The sequence below is a fragment of the Camelus dromedarius genome, chromosome 2 (genome assembly GCF_036321535.1).
Source record: "Camelus dromedarius isolate mCamDro1 chromosome 2, mCamDro1.pat, whole genome shotgun sequence".
In the NCBI taxonomy this organism is placed as follows: Eukaryota; Metazoa; Chordata; class Mammalia; order Artiodactyla; family Camelidae; genus Camelus; species Camelus dromedarius.
In genome coordinates, this window is record NC_087437.1 from 52565882 (window position 1) to 52580375 (window position 14494).

Consider the following 14494-nt stretch of genomic DNA (forward strand, 5'->3'; position numbering starts at 1 on the left):
GTCAGTTTCTCCCTTTATGTCTGTTAATATTTGCTTTATGTATTTATGTGCTCCTTTGTTGGGTGCATATATAATTGTTATATCTTCTTGGACTGATCTCTTGATCATTATGTAGTTTTCTTCTTGTCTATTGTTAAAGTCTTTGTTTTAAAGTCTATTTTATCTGTTACAAGTATTGCTACCCTGGCTTTCTTTTGATTTCCATTTGCACGGAATAACTTTTTTTCATCCCCCTCATTTTCAGTCTGTTCGTGTCTAGATCTGAAGTGAGTCTTATAGGCAGTGTATGTGTGTCTGTGTGTGTATATATATTCCACCAGAGATTCACAGTGAAAATCACTGATTTTTTAAATTACTTCAAGTAATTGTTTTCTCTGATTATTGCCATCAACTTGATACAGTTATTTGTTTTTGGTGTTCACAGATTTGCTTTTTTAAAAAATTTTTTTAAAACTGTAGGTACTGGGGATTGAACTCAGGACCTCATGCATGCTAATCATGTGCTCTACGACTAGCTATATCCTACCCCGTGACCCCCTGAATTTGCTTTTTGCTTATGTTTTTAAATTATGTAAAACATAAACATTAGTCCAAGAGTAAAACTATGGCATAAGGTACATTCACAGTCTTGCTTTTCTCTTTCCCTGTGTAGATAACTTTTTATTAGCTTCTAACCTTCCCCTTTTTGAAAGTATAGCTAGACAAATATATATTCATATTTCTTTTTTAACACTAAAGATGGTGTATTAAAATGACTTATGCTTCTTGATTTTTAAAAAAAAATTTATTCTGGATGTCACTCCTCATTCTTCTTTTTACAGCTTAATAACCCATTGTTTCAGGGTGCTGTGGTTCATTACCAGTCCCCTCACAGTGGATGTTTAGGCCGTCAATCTTTTTCTGTTATAAAGTATGCTGCGATGCATGTGCCTTGTTGATGTCACTCCCTATTTTTGCTAACATATATTTGGGATAGATTCCCAGAAGTAGAATTGCTGGGTCAAATATCTAGCATATGCTATTTGCCAAATTTTCCTCCACATTTTATATCACCTCACAGTCTTAACTGCAAGCCTTAAAATACTTACTCTTTGACTATATACGGAACAGGATTGTCAACCCCTGCCCTACAGCACTGCAGTCCTTAATGTCCAGCCACCCTCAGAGAACACAGAGCAGGTAACGCGCCAGGCTTCAGAGTGGCCCAGGTCATTTCTGCTCACGTTCCTTTGGCTGGAACTGTCTCATGTCCACACATACTGCACAGTAGACCAGGAGACCTGGTTGGGTGCCTAGGAGGAGACCATGGATTTTTTTTTCGGCAACTAGCACAGTATCAGAGTTACCAATTTTTGTCCTATTTATGACACTTACATTCCCCCCACAGACATACTGTATCACCATATACCTTTTGCACATTTTTGGTCTGTTAACATAATATGTATTTTGGAACTGTATTATTATGATTACTATATTTTGCTTCCTCTCCAAGGCTATTTTTTTGATATTTACATTCAGCTTCATTCAGCTCTAAATTTATATTTGCAACAACTTAAGTACTTCTAGTTTAACTGGCTTCATTGGTCACACAATTTTTAAAACATGAGTTTCATTTGGCTTCATTTTTAATTAATTGGAAACATTTTCATTTACTTATTTACAAGAAGGACATAGGAATACTCTTATCTGAATCCTTGCAAATAGGAATGTTACTGGAGTTTTCACACATGAAAGAGAACTTGGCTGGGTGTAAAAGTTCTTAAGACACGGCTCTTTTTCTCTTCAAAACTGGCTTTCTGACTTTTAGTATTGGAACAGAGATATCTGAAACTAGCTTTATTTCTGCTTTTTTTGGTTTTGTCAGTAACTTTTTTTTGATGTCTGTATCCTATTAGAATTTTAGTTCTACCCTCAAAATATGCCAGAATCTATCTAGATCTGAATCTCTATTTTCACTTGTTTGTAGGAAGATACTAGTTTGTTGTGATGTAACAAAGGCCATATTAACAACGGCTTATAGAAGATAGAATGTTCTCTCTCAGGTGCCAATTTGAACCTAAGAAGTCAGTCCAGCGCTGAGGTAGCAGTGTCCCAGTGACAGGAATCTTCCTTAACACTTGGCTTCCATTTTGTGTTTTAAGATGGCCATTCCAGCTCCACCACAGCTCCTAGCTCCACATCTGCATTCCATCCAGTGGGAAGGGCAAGTGCTGGGTACACCTTGGAGATGGCAAGTATGCATGTTCCTATCTTTTTAAAAAGTAGTTGCATGAAACTAGACCAAGCCCTGCACTGGAGGTTTCCCATTCCATTTCTGTGTAGCTTGTAATTATTGTCCATCTCCCTTGCTTTTTAGTGTTGAGTTGTTTTTGTTTGGTTGGATTTTTCAGTCTGTTTTTGGTGCACTTAAGTTTTTTTTTTCTTTTTTGATGTTTAATGGGAAATTCTAAGAAGGAACACTGAAGGCTGCTAAATAACCAGAATCCATTTTTGACTTAGAAGTCCCTTGTTATACATCAGTTAGAATCAAAGACTGACCGTTGTGTTCAAACTTTTTATTTTACAGATGAGGAGAGGCTGTGATGTGTACAAAGTTGTATCGCTAGAGTACAGGCAAGCAGGGACAAAACTTCTGGGCCTGGGCTTTCTCTTATCTTCCTGATGATAAAGCGAGACTCCCTAGAGATCTGGTACAGGGTGCCCGTCCCTGCCTTCAGGCCTGCCCTAGGGTCATGGCGTGCTCCCCCGCCCCTGGGAAGCCCCCATCACCGCCTGTGGCTCTGTCCCTTGAGCAAGGCCTCTCATGCACACTATCCACTACTGTGGCTTTGGAAGCTGTAGGATGTTGGAGCCGGGGGTAGTATTCCTTCACAATATGGTGTTTGAGAACTGAGAGAAAGCAAGTCCCAGAGATGAGGGATGACTGGAGGAACTGAGAAGGGAGGACAGGACATCAGGAGAGTTGTTGGCAAACATTAGGAGAGTTGTCCTAAGTCAGGTGTAGCAGCCGCTGTGTGGGGGGTTGTAGGGAGAGTGGATTTCAGATGGGTGGAAGGCGGACCTGAGACTGGGCTGCACGTGGACAGAACTGCCCATCTTAAAGCCGCCGTTTCCCTTGCCAGCTGCTGGAGGGATTCTGGAGGACATTTTTCCAGATTAGAAAGTGGACCAAACGACCTCAAAGGTCCTTTCCCAATCCTGCTAGTCAGTGAATCTAGGATTGAGACTAGATTTTGCCAGGTTCGGAGGGTGACTGGAAGTAATTTTGTAGCTTTGGGAGAATTGGGGACATTCAGGAGTCATAGAAGTCAGTGAATATTGGAAATTGTTGAAATTACAGATAAGTTGAGGCCGGGATCAGATTCAGTTTGGTTCTTCATTCAGAGTTTGCCCTGGTCACTAGAAGTTATTGGAGGTAAATGGGAATATTCTTCACTGTTACTGTCAGCCACATTTGAGAGATCAGATTAGATCCTAACATGGGAACAAACCAAGTATCTTCTATCTGTGACCGAATCACTGCTTTTACAAGAGAATACAGGGAGCTTCAAGGTCAGGTGAGAATCTAGTTTTGTTCCATGAGGCTTCTCCTCATGCTAGCTGTTTCTGGGAGAGCAGGAGCTAGTAAGAGCACTCGTGGTTTCTAGAAAGACAGTGACTCTATGTGGCTGCTGTGAGCTAGAATAGAAAATCAACCTGCGTATGGGTAAGTCTTAAATTTTAATTCACCAGCACCTTAAGGGGAACGGAGAGATGAAATAAAAGGTGGTGGTAACAACTGTCAGCACGCATCAGGGGTATTTTCTAGCGGTGTTGTCAGACATGAGTGGTAGCAGGCCAGGGACTTCCATTAGACTTCAACTGTCCTTTTATTTTGTGTAAAATTAAGTTCAATTAGGACTTTTTGTGATGTCAGGATGTCTTATCAAGACAGGAAATGTCTGGGATTTACGGCAAAAAAAAATGAATTTAAAGTTTGTAAGTCTGGGTCCGCATGCGGTGAGTAACCCATCAGAGCCCAGTGCACACACACAAGGCTGTTCTTGTTTACAGTGAGATGCGACAGGATTTCGTCCTGTGAAGGGATGGTCTCATGCTTGTGCTGCCCTTGGGATGTTCAGGAGAGCCAAGTCCAAGTGCTAAATAATCCAGCACTTGGGTTCTCAGAAAAATGGGTTGTGGGGAGAACATCTTCGCCTAGGAGCAAGGCCAGCTGGTCTGCCTCCTGTCTCCTGTCTCTTCACGTGCACCCCCTTTGTTTTTTGCAATGCTAGGACAGTTTCTGGGGCCTCCGTACGAGGGCAAGGCAGGCGTCGTCTTAGCGCTTCCTTTCCTGTCTTTCACATGTTCAGCAACAAGTATTTTGGAAATGGGCAGTTTAGGAGCTAGAATTAAACCTCAAATTCTGCCATCTAGGATAAAGGCCAAGGCATGAAATCTGAGCAGCGGAGCCAAGAGAGTGCCTTTTTGGAGGTTCCTGTGTCTCCTCTCTCCCATCCTGACTTAAGATTCATTACCAAGCCCTTTGGCCTGTATTTAAAGCCCTTCATTTAAAGGTGTGGCATTTCTCTGTTCACCTGACTTGCAAAGGGGCTTCTAAGTGGAGCGGGACCATCCTTGTGCAACCTTATCATGTCGCATCGGTGGGAGTGCCAAGTACAAGCACCCCTGCACCCCACCCCCGGCCCACCCCCCCGTCAGTCCGAGGTCCACCCTGTCCTTCTCTGATCTCCTGGAATACTTAGAATTGGGCTTCTGGGGAGGGGTGAAGTACTTCTTCACTTAAATTGTCAGGCATGTTATCCTCTCCCTCTCCCCACATAGAAATAAGCCCTTTTCCTGACCAGGCTTAACGTTTCTTAAAGATAAGGGCCGGTCTCACCTGGTTACTATGCAGTCAGTATCCACCCCTCTAGTTCTGTGGTTCTCCAGCACATACAGGACCCACCCAGAGGGCTCACTGGAACAGACTGCTGGGCCCCACTCTCAGAGTTTCTGACTCAGGTGGACCCTGAGAATCTGCATGCCTGACAAGTTCCCATCTGACACTGATGCTGCTGGTATGAGGACCACAGTCTGAGTGCCACTGACCTAGTGTAGCTTCTCCCAAGACCTGTCCGGAGGAACCAGCCTCCTCAGGGTAGCTTCCCAGTCCTGACGGTACACATTGCCTGGTTCCCGAGGCCCCCTCAAAGGTGGAACTCAGCTGATGCTTTGGGGTGGGCGATGCTTAGTAAAATAAGAGACCAAGACACCAGGATCTTGTTAGCTGGATATATTTCTTTTTTGTTTTGTTTTGTTTTTGTTTTTGTCACAGAACACTGTTTGCAGTAGAGGAAACTGGCATTGCAGTCTGGTGGTAAAATGGCTTGTTCACATAAACCAGTACATGTTCATCCTTTAGCGCAAAAAGCCCTAATGGCGCGTACCCTATTGAAATTCAGGACATCTCCAATATTCTCTCTCTCTGTTTTTCTTTGTCATCTTTTTTTTTTTAAAAACATTTTCAAGGTTTGTCCAAAAGAAGGCCATATAGGTTCTTGGCTAGCGGAAGACAAGTCAGAACAGCTGTTGCACACTTGGACTGTCACCTTCTCCAGGCTGGCAGTTGATATCTTATTTTTTTTCCAACTCATTTTTATTAAAAAAATAAAAAAATGCTCCAACTATCAGTTTTACAAAATCTCTAAGGGAAACACAAGAGCAAGGTGCTGAGGTAAAAAACACCTGAGGTAGCTTTTTTTGTGTGTTTTTTTCTCGTTAAAAAAATCTGTAAATTTAACGCCCTGGGCCAACGACCTCGTGTAAATTGCTATTTTCCTCCATATTTTTTTTTAAAAGAAAGAAATCATTTCACTGAATATTGATGGCTTATACACCAAAATGTAAAAAGACAAAATACATTCTTTCTTTGTGGAATATTTCTTTGTTTGGTTGGTTGGTTGGTTTGATGGGTTCCTGTTTTCCTCTTCCAAAATGCTAGGACAAGTACCATTGACTCTTGTTCTTTTGAGTAACCAAGTGTAAGTTGAGGCTGGTTTGTGTGTTTCGCTTTTGTTCCTTTTGTGTGATGTGATACTCAGAGCACTGCTTTGCCTGGGGGGTGCGTAGATACGGGAATTGAGACAGAGGGATGAGGGAATTAAAAAGAACAGGGGATGGAGAAGATGGGGAGGGAGGGAGGTGGGGGAGAGATAAACAGAGACAGAGAATTATATAGCAGTATGCAAAAACCAGTTTAAAACCTGTGAAGCAAAGAGAAATGGATGTGTGAGCTAGACAGGGATGAAGAGAGACAGAGTTTCCTCTTCAGAGAGACGGTATCCCTTCTGTTGACGTACACAGGTGATCCAGAACTGCCATGAGTGTCCTTCGATGAGATTTCCCTCCAGGTGAATTTTGTGTGGGTGGCCTTGAAGCTCCTTACTAAACCATTAGACCTCCCAAAGAATGACTTTAAAGTCTAGAAAAGCCTGCTTTCTCTTTAAAAAGAAAGAAGAATTAATAATTGATTAAAGATTGGAGTTAGTTGAGTTATTTGATATATTATTTCTAAAATATATTAACGCTGCAGGCACCCTGTGGAGCCCACAGGCCACATATCTTAACATCTTTCCCCTTCTAATATGTACATACATGTACAGAGACAATTTTCCACAAAAAGAAAAGGGCGTGAATTTTGCTTTGCTTTGAACACGTTCACCTATGTTAGTTCAACTAAAAGGGATAGCGTGGTGGGCGTGAGGGAGAGATCCGGGTGGAGGGTGAGGTGGGCGGCGGGAAAGCCTGCAGAGGCCCCGGGGCGGTGGGGGGCTGGCTGGGGCCGCCCGCCCTCCCGCCGCCCCCCGGCCCCGGGTTCTCAGGGCCTCCACAGACTTCACGTTCCTCAGGATGGTCTTTGGTTTGCTCCCGATCTGGCTGGCTGTGTTTGGTCTCATTCTGTCAGGTGTTGGAAGGGCTACATTCATCCGTTGTTTGCTGGTGCCTGTGGGAGCCTCACTTGCTGCGCTGTGAGGCGACTCCCTGAGGATATTTCTGCTCCTGCTGCTTCACCTGTTGTACAATTTCCCTGATCTTGCGCTGTGCAGTCTGCAGCAGGGGAGAGGAGGGGGACGGGGGAAAAAAGGAACCCAGTTCTGAGGACAGGCAGTGGGGGGTGCAGAAGCGGGGCTGGGACTTGGGAGAAGGAGGTGGTAAACTCAGAAAGTGTCATCTACGCGCTGAGGTCCTTACTCTGGGGGCTTTTTCTGCCTGGAAGTCAAGTGGCAGAGTTCCCTACCCCTACCCTGCTGTGGGGCGGATGAGGGTTTGGGACCCCAGAAACTTTCAGGGAATTGCTGGACAGACAGGCTGGGAGGCAGAACCAGGGCACCGGTGACTAGGGACCCTGCAGGGTTCACACAGCATGCTCCTCCTGGCTGCATGTGCTCCAGCTTCCAATGCTGCCCTCCCCACCCCCACCTCCCAGAGTTACTACGTTACTACGAAGAATGATCATGTACTGCTAGGAAAGATGGACAGTGAGAGGGATGGGGGAGAAAGTGAGAAACTGGCCTAGACACTACCCTGAACAATCGGGGGAAATGCACGAACCCAAACCTGCTCCCACTGCAGGGAGAACCCTAAGACCGAACTGCAGTAGCGTGGTTCAGACCCACGTCTGGGCGCTGGAAGAGCTGGGAGGGGAGAGCGTAGGGGCTGTGGCCGGGCTCTGTGTGGAGAGGTCTCAAAAGGTGCTCTGGGAGCAGGGGCAGCAGCAAGGCAGATGACTGTCCCTGACAGTCAGGTCTCCTGGCAGAGGCTCTGCGTTGAGAGCACAAGCTGACATTCAGACCAGCCTTCAGTGCCAGCTTAGAAGCCCCCGCCCCCTAAAATAAAGGCATCAAAATGAACCGGGCCACACGATGCGGAGTCACTGGCCCGTCTGACTGGAAAAGGAGCAGCTGTGTGGAGCCCTGTGTCCTGAGGGGGTGGTAGGGAGGGAGGGGTGTCGTCAGGAGGTGGAAGAGAAGAAAGAGAAAGGAAGGTGTCCTGAGATGACTTTAACCCGTAACTGTGAGTTTCTGGCACCCAGGCAGGCTCTTGGGGCCTGGCTGGGTTCCCTGCGGATGGCCCTTGCCTGGTATGTGGCTCCTAGCAGGGGAAGACTGGGACTGAGGCCTGAGTAGGAAGGCGAGGAGACAGGAGAGCTCACAGCTCAGCATTTCAGGGGCTTGAGATGTGCTGGCTTGACTCCAAAGCCCTACCCTCTTCCTCAGGCTCCTCTGGCAGGCCCAGGGGAGTGCGGCAAGCTGAGGAACACCCACCCTGCCCCGTTCCGTCCACGTGTACCCAGGGTAGGGTGCAGGGCCTGGGGCCACCTGACAGGTCACCAAGAGCTGAGAGACTTGAAAGGAGATTAGCAGGAGAGATGGACTCTCACAGCACAGGTACCTGGCTGGCAAAGAAATGCCCAATAATTCTGACAATCACTTCCTCATTTTCATCTGGCGTTTGGTCACGAGGCACGATGACTTCTGCACTGGTTAAGTTCTGTAGCTCATTCACCTGTGAAGGGAGAAGAGTGGGCTCAGGAGGAAGTGGAGAGGGGAGTGACGGAGGGCAAGGAGGCTGCAGCTGCTCCCTTTCCTTCCATCTAGGACGCCGCTGGGGGCGTCCCCGGTGCAGGTCCCACGGGGCCATGCTGATCGGGGCCCTGGGAGGCTCAGTGGCACGGAGAGGGAGGACAGCCCCTGACTTCATGGAGCTGCTTCTGGGGTGAATCCTCATTCCAGAGTTCCTGTCAGTGTGGCTCCTACACAGGCTCACAGTTCCCCCAGGCTTCCTGATAATCCGGGGAGAGCATCGCTCCTGGACATGCTCTCCCGGGGCCCACCGTGAGCTGCCACCGCCCCTTGTCTGACTCACCAGAGCAAACTTTCCTTTCTCATTAGGCCCTGCTCTGTTCTCCGCTCTTCACTTTCATTCTTGCCTCCCTCCCCCTGGATAGCTCACTTGTCCCTGCTGCTAAGTTCCTCTCAGGCCCACCTCCTAAAGCTGTCAGCCCAGGCTGGTCTCCCCTTATCTGAAGCCCATTTCCTGCGCCTCATCACCAGCATCAACAAAACCGTACCTCCCGAGGGCTGGCCCCCGGCCCCGGCCTCCGAGTGCACAGATGGTTCGGCACGTGCTCAGCAGACAGCTGACAGGTTCAAGGGGGTGCTAAGAATTCAGTGACTGGTTCTAAAGTAACCAAAGAGGACATCGAAGAGCTCAGAATTCTCCTCCCCGTGGACTATCTGCTCTCTTTTGCCTCCTGCATCCAATACATTCCTAGATCTGGGGAACCATCTGCAGTCCATGCAACTGTATTCTTTTGCATAAAGGTGATTCATTATACCTAGAACTTGGCTGTGATTCCTTTGGTGTAAAGATAAAAGATAACAGCGCTCGCACACGCACACACACAGGAGTCTAGTGAGCCCCCAGATTCCTGTTGCCTAACACAATCACTTTGCCATCATGCACTGGCTCTGCCAGACCTTCTCAGGAGTCATATTCCTGCCACGTAGGTAAGGCGTGTTTCTTGAACACACCTGTGTCTGACAGACTATCTGCTCTTCCCTACAGGCTTGAGTTAATTCCTGGGCACTTTTCAAATTACATTGTGTTACTGCCACCTTCAGGCTGAAAACCTTGATTAATTGTTTAAACTATTTCCTTCTCACCCACCACCTTATTGCTAACCTAGTTCTTCTGTAGCAGATGGCTATTTTGGGGAAACAGCCAGAAGACAGAATCTGGAGGTGGGAGAGTCAGGGCCCCTGGAGGCATTTGTCAGGAGAGTTTGAAGAGCCAGACCCCACGGGCCTGTGAAACCTAGAGAAGATGACAGCCTGCCACGTGGGCTCGGGGACACTTCACTTTACTGCACTTTGCTTTGTCGCGCTTCACAGATACTGCGTTTTTTACAAGCTGAAGGTTTGCAGCAACCCTGCATCAAGCAAGTCTGTCGGCGCCATTTTTTCAACAGCATTTGCTCACTTTGTGTCGGTGTCATATTCTGGTAATTCTCACAGTATTTCAAACCCTCCACCAGCAAAAAGATTATACTTTGCTGACAGCTCAGATGATGGTTAGCATTTTTCAGCAGCAAAGTATTTTTTAATTAACTGTTCTTTTAGACATAATGCTATTGTATACTTACTACAGTCTAGTATAAACATAACTTTTATTTGCACTAAGAAACCAAAAAAATTGTGTGACTCGCTTTATCAACTGCAGTGCTCTGGAGCCAGATCCCACAGTACCTCCAAGGGGCGCCTGTGGACTCTGGGTGGGACTGCGCCTGCTACTGTTTCCCTGCTGCTACCCGTGTGGGTTTACAGGGGCAGGAAACAGCCTGCCTGGCTCAGCACCATGGACTTGAGGCCCTCGGTTCTGGATGATGCTAATTACATTTTGTCTTGAAGAGCCACTGGGGGTCTGAGGGAATTCAGGAGGGGAGACAAAGCCCACGGAGCGCACTCACGGTTTTGCCGCCCTTGCCGATGACGCGGCCGGCTGTAGAGGAGGGCACTCGGATGTGGGCTTCCAGCTTCACCTCTTCTTTGGGGTTAAAGAAGTTTTCTTCTTTCAGTTTCCCAAAGATCCGTCCCTGGGCCTGAGAGAGCAAGACATGACGGGTGACTCTCACCCCTCTAGACAGTCAGCTGCCAGTCACTCTGCTTTAGCAGCGCTGCTAGGGAACTGGCAAGTCTGCGCCACCGCACCACCCAGCCCCAGGCTCACGGGCCGGACACCGGGTGGCCAGGCACCCCCTCAGCTCGCTCAGACCCGGCAGGCATGCGCTGCTGCACCCAGTGAGGGCACCTGGCAGACATGCACGGCCACTCCCGTGTGTCAGGGTTTCCACATGGTTGCACAGGAAGCTTACTGTGTGCAGGGACAGGGTGGAACTATTAAGTCTAACTTCCATATCCCCAGCACCTGCAAACGTCTAATTGAGTGAATTTATCCGGGGGATTCTTCCTCCCATCACAGTAGGTTGAGACTTCTGTTATAGGGTGGAGGGAGGGTGGTGGTGATGGTATTTGCTGTTTGATGTCTAACTCCTGAGCCTATGTAGCCAAGAGGTTGCTGTTCTTTTTTTAAAAACCTTTAAGAAAAATTGAGGTATAATTTACATAACCTAAAATTCAGCATTTTAAAGTGCCCACTCCAGTGGTTTTTAGTATACACAATATGTTGTGCAACTACCACCAGTGGTTTTTAGTATACACAATGTGCAACCTGAACATTTCCATCCCACTTCCCCAAATAAAAACTGTACCTATTAGCAGACAGTCCCAGTTCCTCCCTTTCCCCAGCCCCTGGCAACCACTGGTCTGCTTTCTGTCTCTATGGATTTGCCTTTTCTGGACATTTCACATAAGTGGAATCTATAGTATGTGGTATATTGTGTCTTCTTTCACTTAGCGTAGTGTTTTCTAGGTTCATCCGTGACGTAGTATACATCAGAATTTCACTCCTTTGTATGGCTGAATGATACCCTAGTATGTGGATAGACCACATTTTGTCTATCCATTGATGAATTAAAGGGTTATTGTTCTTGAATGTTTACACCTGTGTTAATTTTTCTACTCAGACACATTTTAAATATTTTTAATAAGGATTATACTTTTATAAATAAATGTTTCTGACTTTTAGAAAACTCAAGTTATAATTCTCCTAGCGGAGAAAAGAGCAAAAACAAAACAATGCACCCCACCAAACAACTTCCAACAAACCAAGCGACTTCCCCCTCACACCCCGTGTTTGGGTCCCATCTTCAGAACTGCGACTCAGGGATAAGAGATATTCCCGAGGGGGTGCTGTCTGAACTGGGCACTGACAGATGATCCCCTTTTCCATGGGAGGGGAGGGGGCTCCCGGCAGAAGGGGCAGGCTGGAGGTGGGGAAGACAGGGTGGCTCTGAGACTAGTGAGCCGCGGTAGAAAAGGAAATGAAGGTTGGGACCCAAAGAAGAGCCCGAACCAGCCTCTGGAGTGGCTGTCCCTCCTAAGGCCCTCAGCTTCACCTACCAGGCTGCCCTGTGCCCACAGGGCTGAGGGGGTTCTTGGCACTGACCTTGAACTGGGCTTCAGGTGGGCCGGTGATGATGACCATCCTTTCGCTGACGTCTGGGCCTTCTGCTGGGGCGATCTGTGGTTCACAGGGAAAGGGAAATGCTGCTTCTGGGCTCTGTCCTCCTTGTGGACGGCACACCCACTATCAGGAGAATAGAGGACTCTGCCTTTGCACCTGGCGCTTTGTCTGACCCTGCTGCTTCCACTCGGGGCCTTAGGAGATTATGACCACGGTGCCCAGTATCAAATTTGGGTCTCCAGCCACCCAGGCTGAGTTGGAAGCAAGTTAGCAGTTACTGCCTGTCCCTGCCCTACGCACCAGCAGTGACTGGCCTCCTTTCACCAAGGAGCTCCACCAACCCACCCGGGGCCCAGAGGGGAGGAGCAGCTGGTCTGCAGAGGAGTTAAGTTGGAGCCAGCCTGCAGGGAAGGGAACCCTGGTTCTCTTTCTCTGCTCTTAGGCAGCCGGCTGCCAGGGACAGTCAAACTAGAACGGGTGCGACTAGGCCCAGCTCCTCCACAGCACATGAACCAACTGTGATGGCACCAGAACAAGAATGAGGACACCTTGGTTCCAGTGCCGGCTCTGCAAGTCCCTCCCTCCCCAGGGGTAAAACATGACGGCTGAAACCTGGAAAGCGTGAAACCTCCTACCCTCTCTCCGTGAATCTGATGCCTTCTATAACACAGCTCAAACAACGGATCAAGCACGCATTTTTTTGATAGAGATCCTCTTTACATTTTTTCCCCCTGCGTACACTGCCTTATTCCAAAAACCTTTAAGGTAGCTTTAAAAATAAATATAATATAGCAAGATTGGAATTAATTTAAACTAAGCTGAGTTAAAAGTACCCCAGGCATTTAGGAATGAGCTAGGAGTGAAGTGAGTTCACAGATGTATCCCCCAAGTCCTATACACTTGCTCAGGTGGGCCACTACAGACTCAGTTCTAAGCTCAGAGTACATACAAAGAGGAGACAGGCTCAATTACTGGGTCATAGTGTCCCTAAAGCCAAACAAAGTCAGTGGCTTGGGGAAGACACCATCCCCAAGACTGAGCTGTTCAGAGTTGATGTGATTCACCACTGACGGCATCACTGCAGTTACTGACTGAACCACGTGTCACAGCCTTGGGCTCCCCCAGGAGGACCTCCATCTCCACAAGGGTTAATTTTGTTTCTTTCAGTACATGCCCTACGCTGGGCTGCATCTGCAGACCTCAGGGTCCCATGTCGCTGTCCCAGCTTTACCGGGAGGACATGTCCAAGGCCTGCTATGAATCATGCCTGCTCTGAAAGGAGGACCCCTTCTACAAGACCTTCGAGAGGATCTGGCCCTGACTACTCAGTGGCACGAGGATGAACCTGAGACACAGGTCACCGACCAGAGTGGCTTGAGGACTTCCCTTTGCTGCGGACAGACCACCTGCCAGCCTTCAACTGCAGGGCAGCGGCCTCAGCCAAAATACACAGGCTGCAGTGTGCCCAGGGGCTGAGGCCCTCCAGCCACACAGACTGGCCCCTGAGACCACTGGCAGGGGCCCCTATCTCTACTTCCAGACCCACAGGCGCCATCAAATCTAGCCCTTGTCTCCAAGAGTAAATAAGAGTGACAGGAGCACAGGCGTGGTGGTTCCCAGTTCGGACACATCCAAACTGAGAAGGGCTGAAAGGCTGATTCACGGTTCATCTTGACCCAATCAGTTCTCACGGCTGCCTTGCTCAGATTATGAAAGAAACTCCTTATCTCTTCATTGCCCAGTGTTCACAGCCCAGCCCAGGACTCTGAGAGCCACAAGTGTCTCCTCCTGCGGCTCTGGAAAGGCATTCCACAGGGATATTTCTCAAGAGGACCCCATCTTGTGACTGAAGCAAATGGAACCCAGAGAGACGAGGTGACCACCGAGATGATGGGTGAGCAGGGCTGGAGGAAGGATCAGGAATTGTGAGTGGCATTCTGACACTTGCTGGCCAGATGCTCTCAGGAAAGGTGGGTGACGGGGCTCAGCTCTTACCTGTAACCAAAGCATCTCTTGCATACACCTCCTCGATCCCAGCTTAGCCCAGCCCCTTCAGCACTCTGCTCCCACGTGCTAGAGTAAAGCTCTCCCCTGCCCTGGCAGCATCAAACATGCCTCTAGCTGGGGCCCCTGAAGACTGGCAAAGCAGGATTCGGGGCGGGGGGTGGTTCTGTGGAGTTAGTTCTTTAGAGACAGATGCTGTCACACACTTGTCAAGATAAAGGAATAGCAAAACTAGACTGATTTTTTAAAAGTAGGAACTGTCTCTAGCAAATGCTTGGCTTCCCTGGTTTCCTCTCCTCTCCTGCTCTGAACAGAGGCGGGGCTTGGGAAAGAGAAGCGGGGTGGGGAAGCAGGTTGTTGGCCT

The 14494-nt window shown here is 48.0% G+C and overlaps 1 protein-coding gene across 2 annotated transcripts in view; it reads right to left on the reverse strand.

The window, feature by feature from the left end:
• Nucleotides 1–5260: 5260 nt before the first annotated feature.
• Nucleotides 5261–14494, reverse strand: part of IGF2BP2 (insulin like growth factor 2 mRNA binding protein 2) — a 146727-nt gene continuing 137493 nt past the window's right edge. For both annotated transcript variants that reach the window (XM_031452753.2, XM_010976161.3), the window contains 4 exons: nucleotides 12109–12183; nucleotides 10511–10642; nucleotides 8434–8547; nucleotides 5261–7089 (listed from right to left, as the gene is read on the reverse strand). In XM_031452753.2, coding sequence (XP_031308613.1) covers nucleotides 6997–7089; nucleotides 8434–8547; nucleotides 10511–10642; nucleotides 12109–12183 — 414 coding nt within the window. In that variant the 3' untranslated portion in view covers nucleotides 5261–6996. The remainder of the gene's footprint in view (nucleotides 7090–8433; nucleotides 8548–10510; nucleotides 10643–12108; nucleotides 12184–14494) is intronic.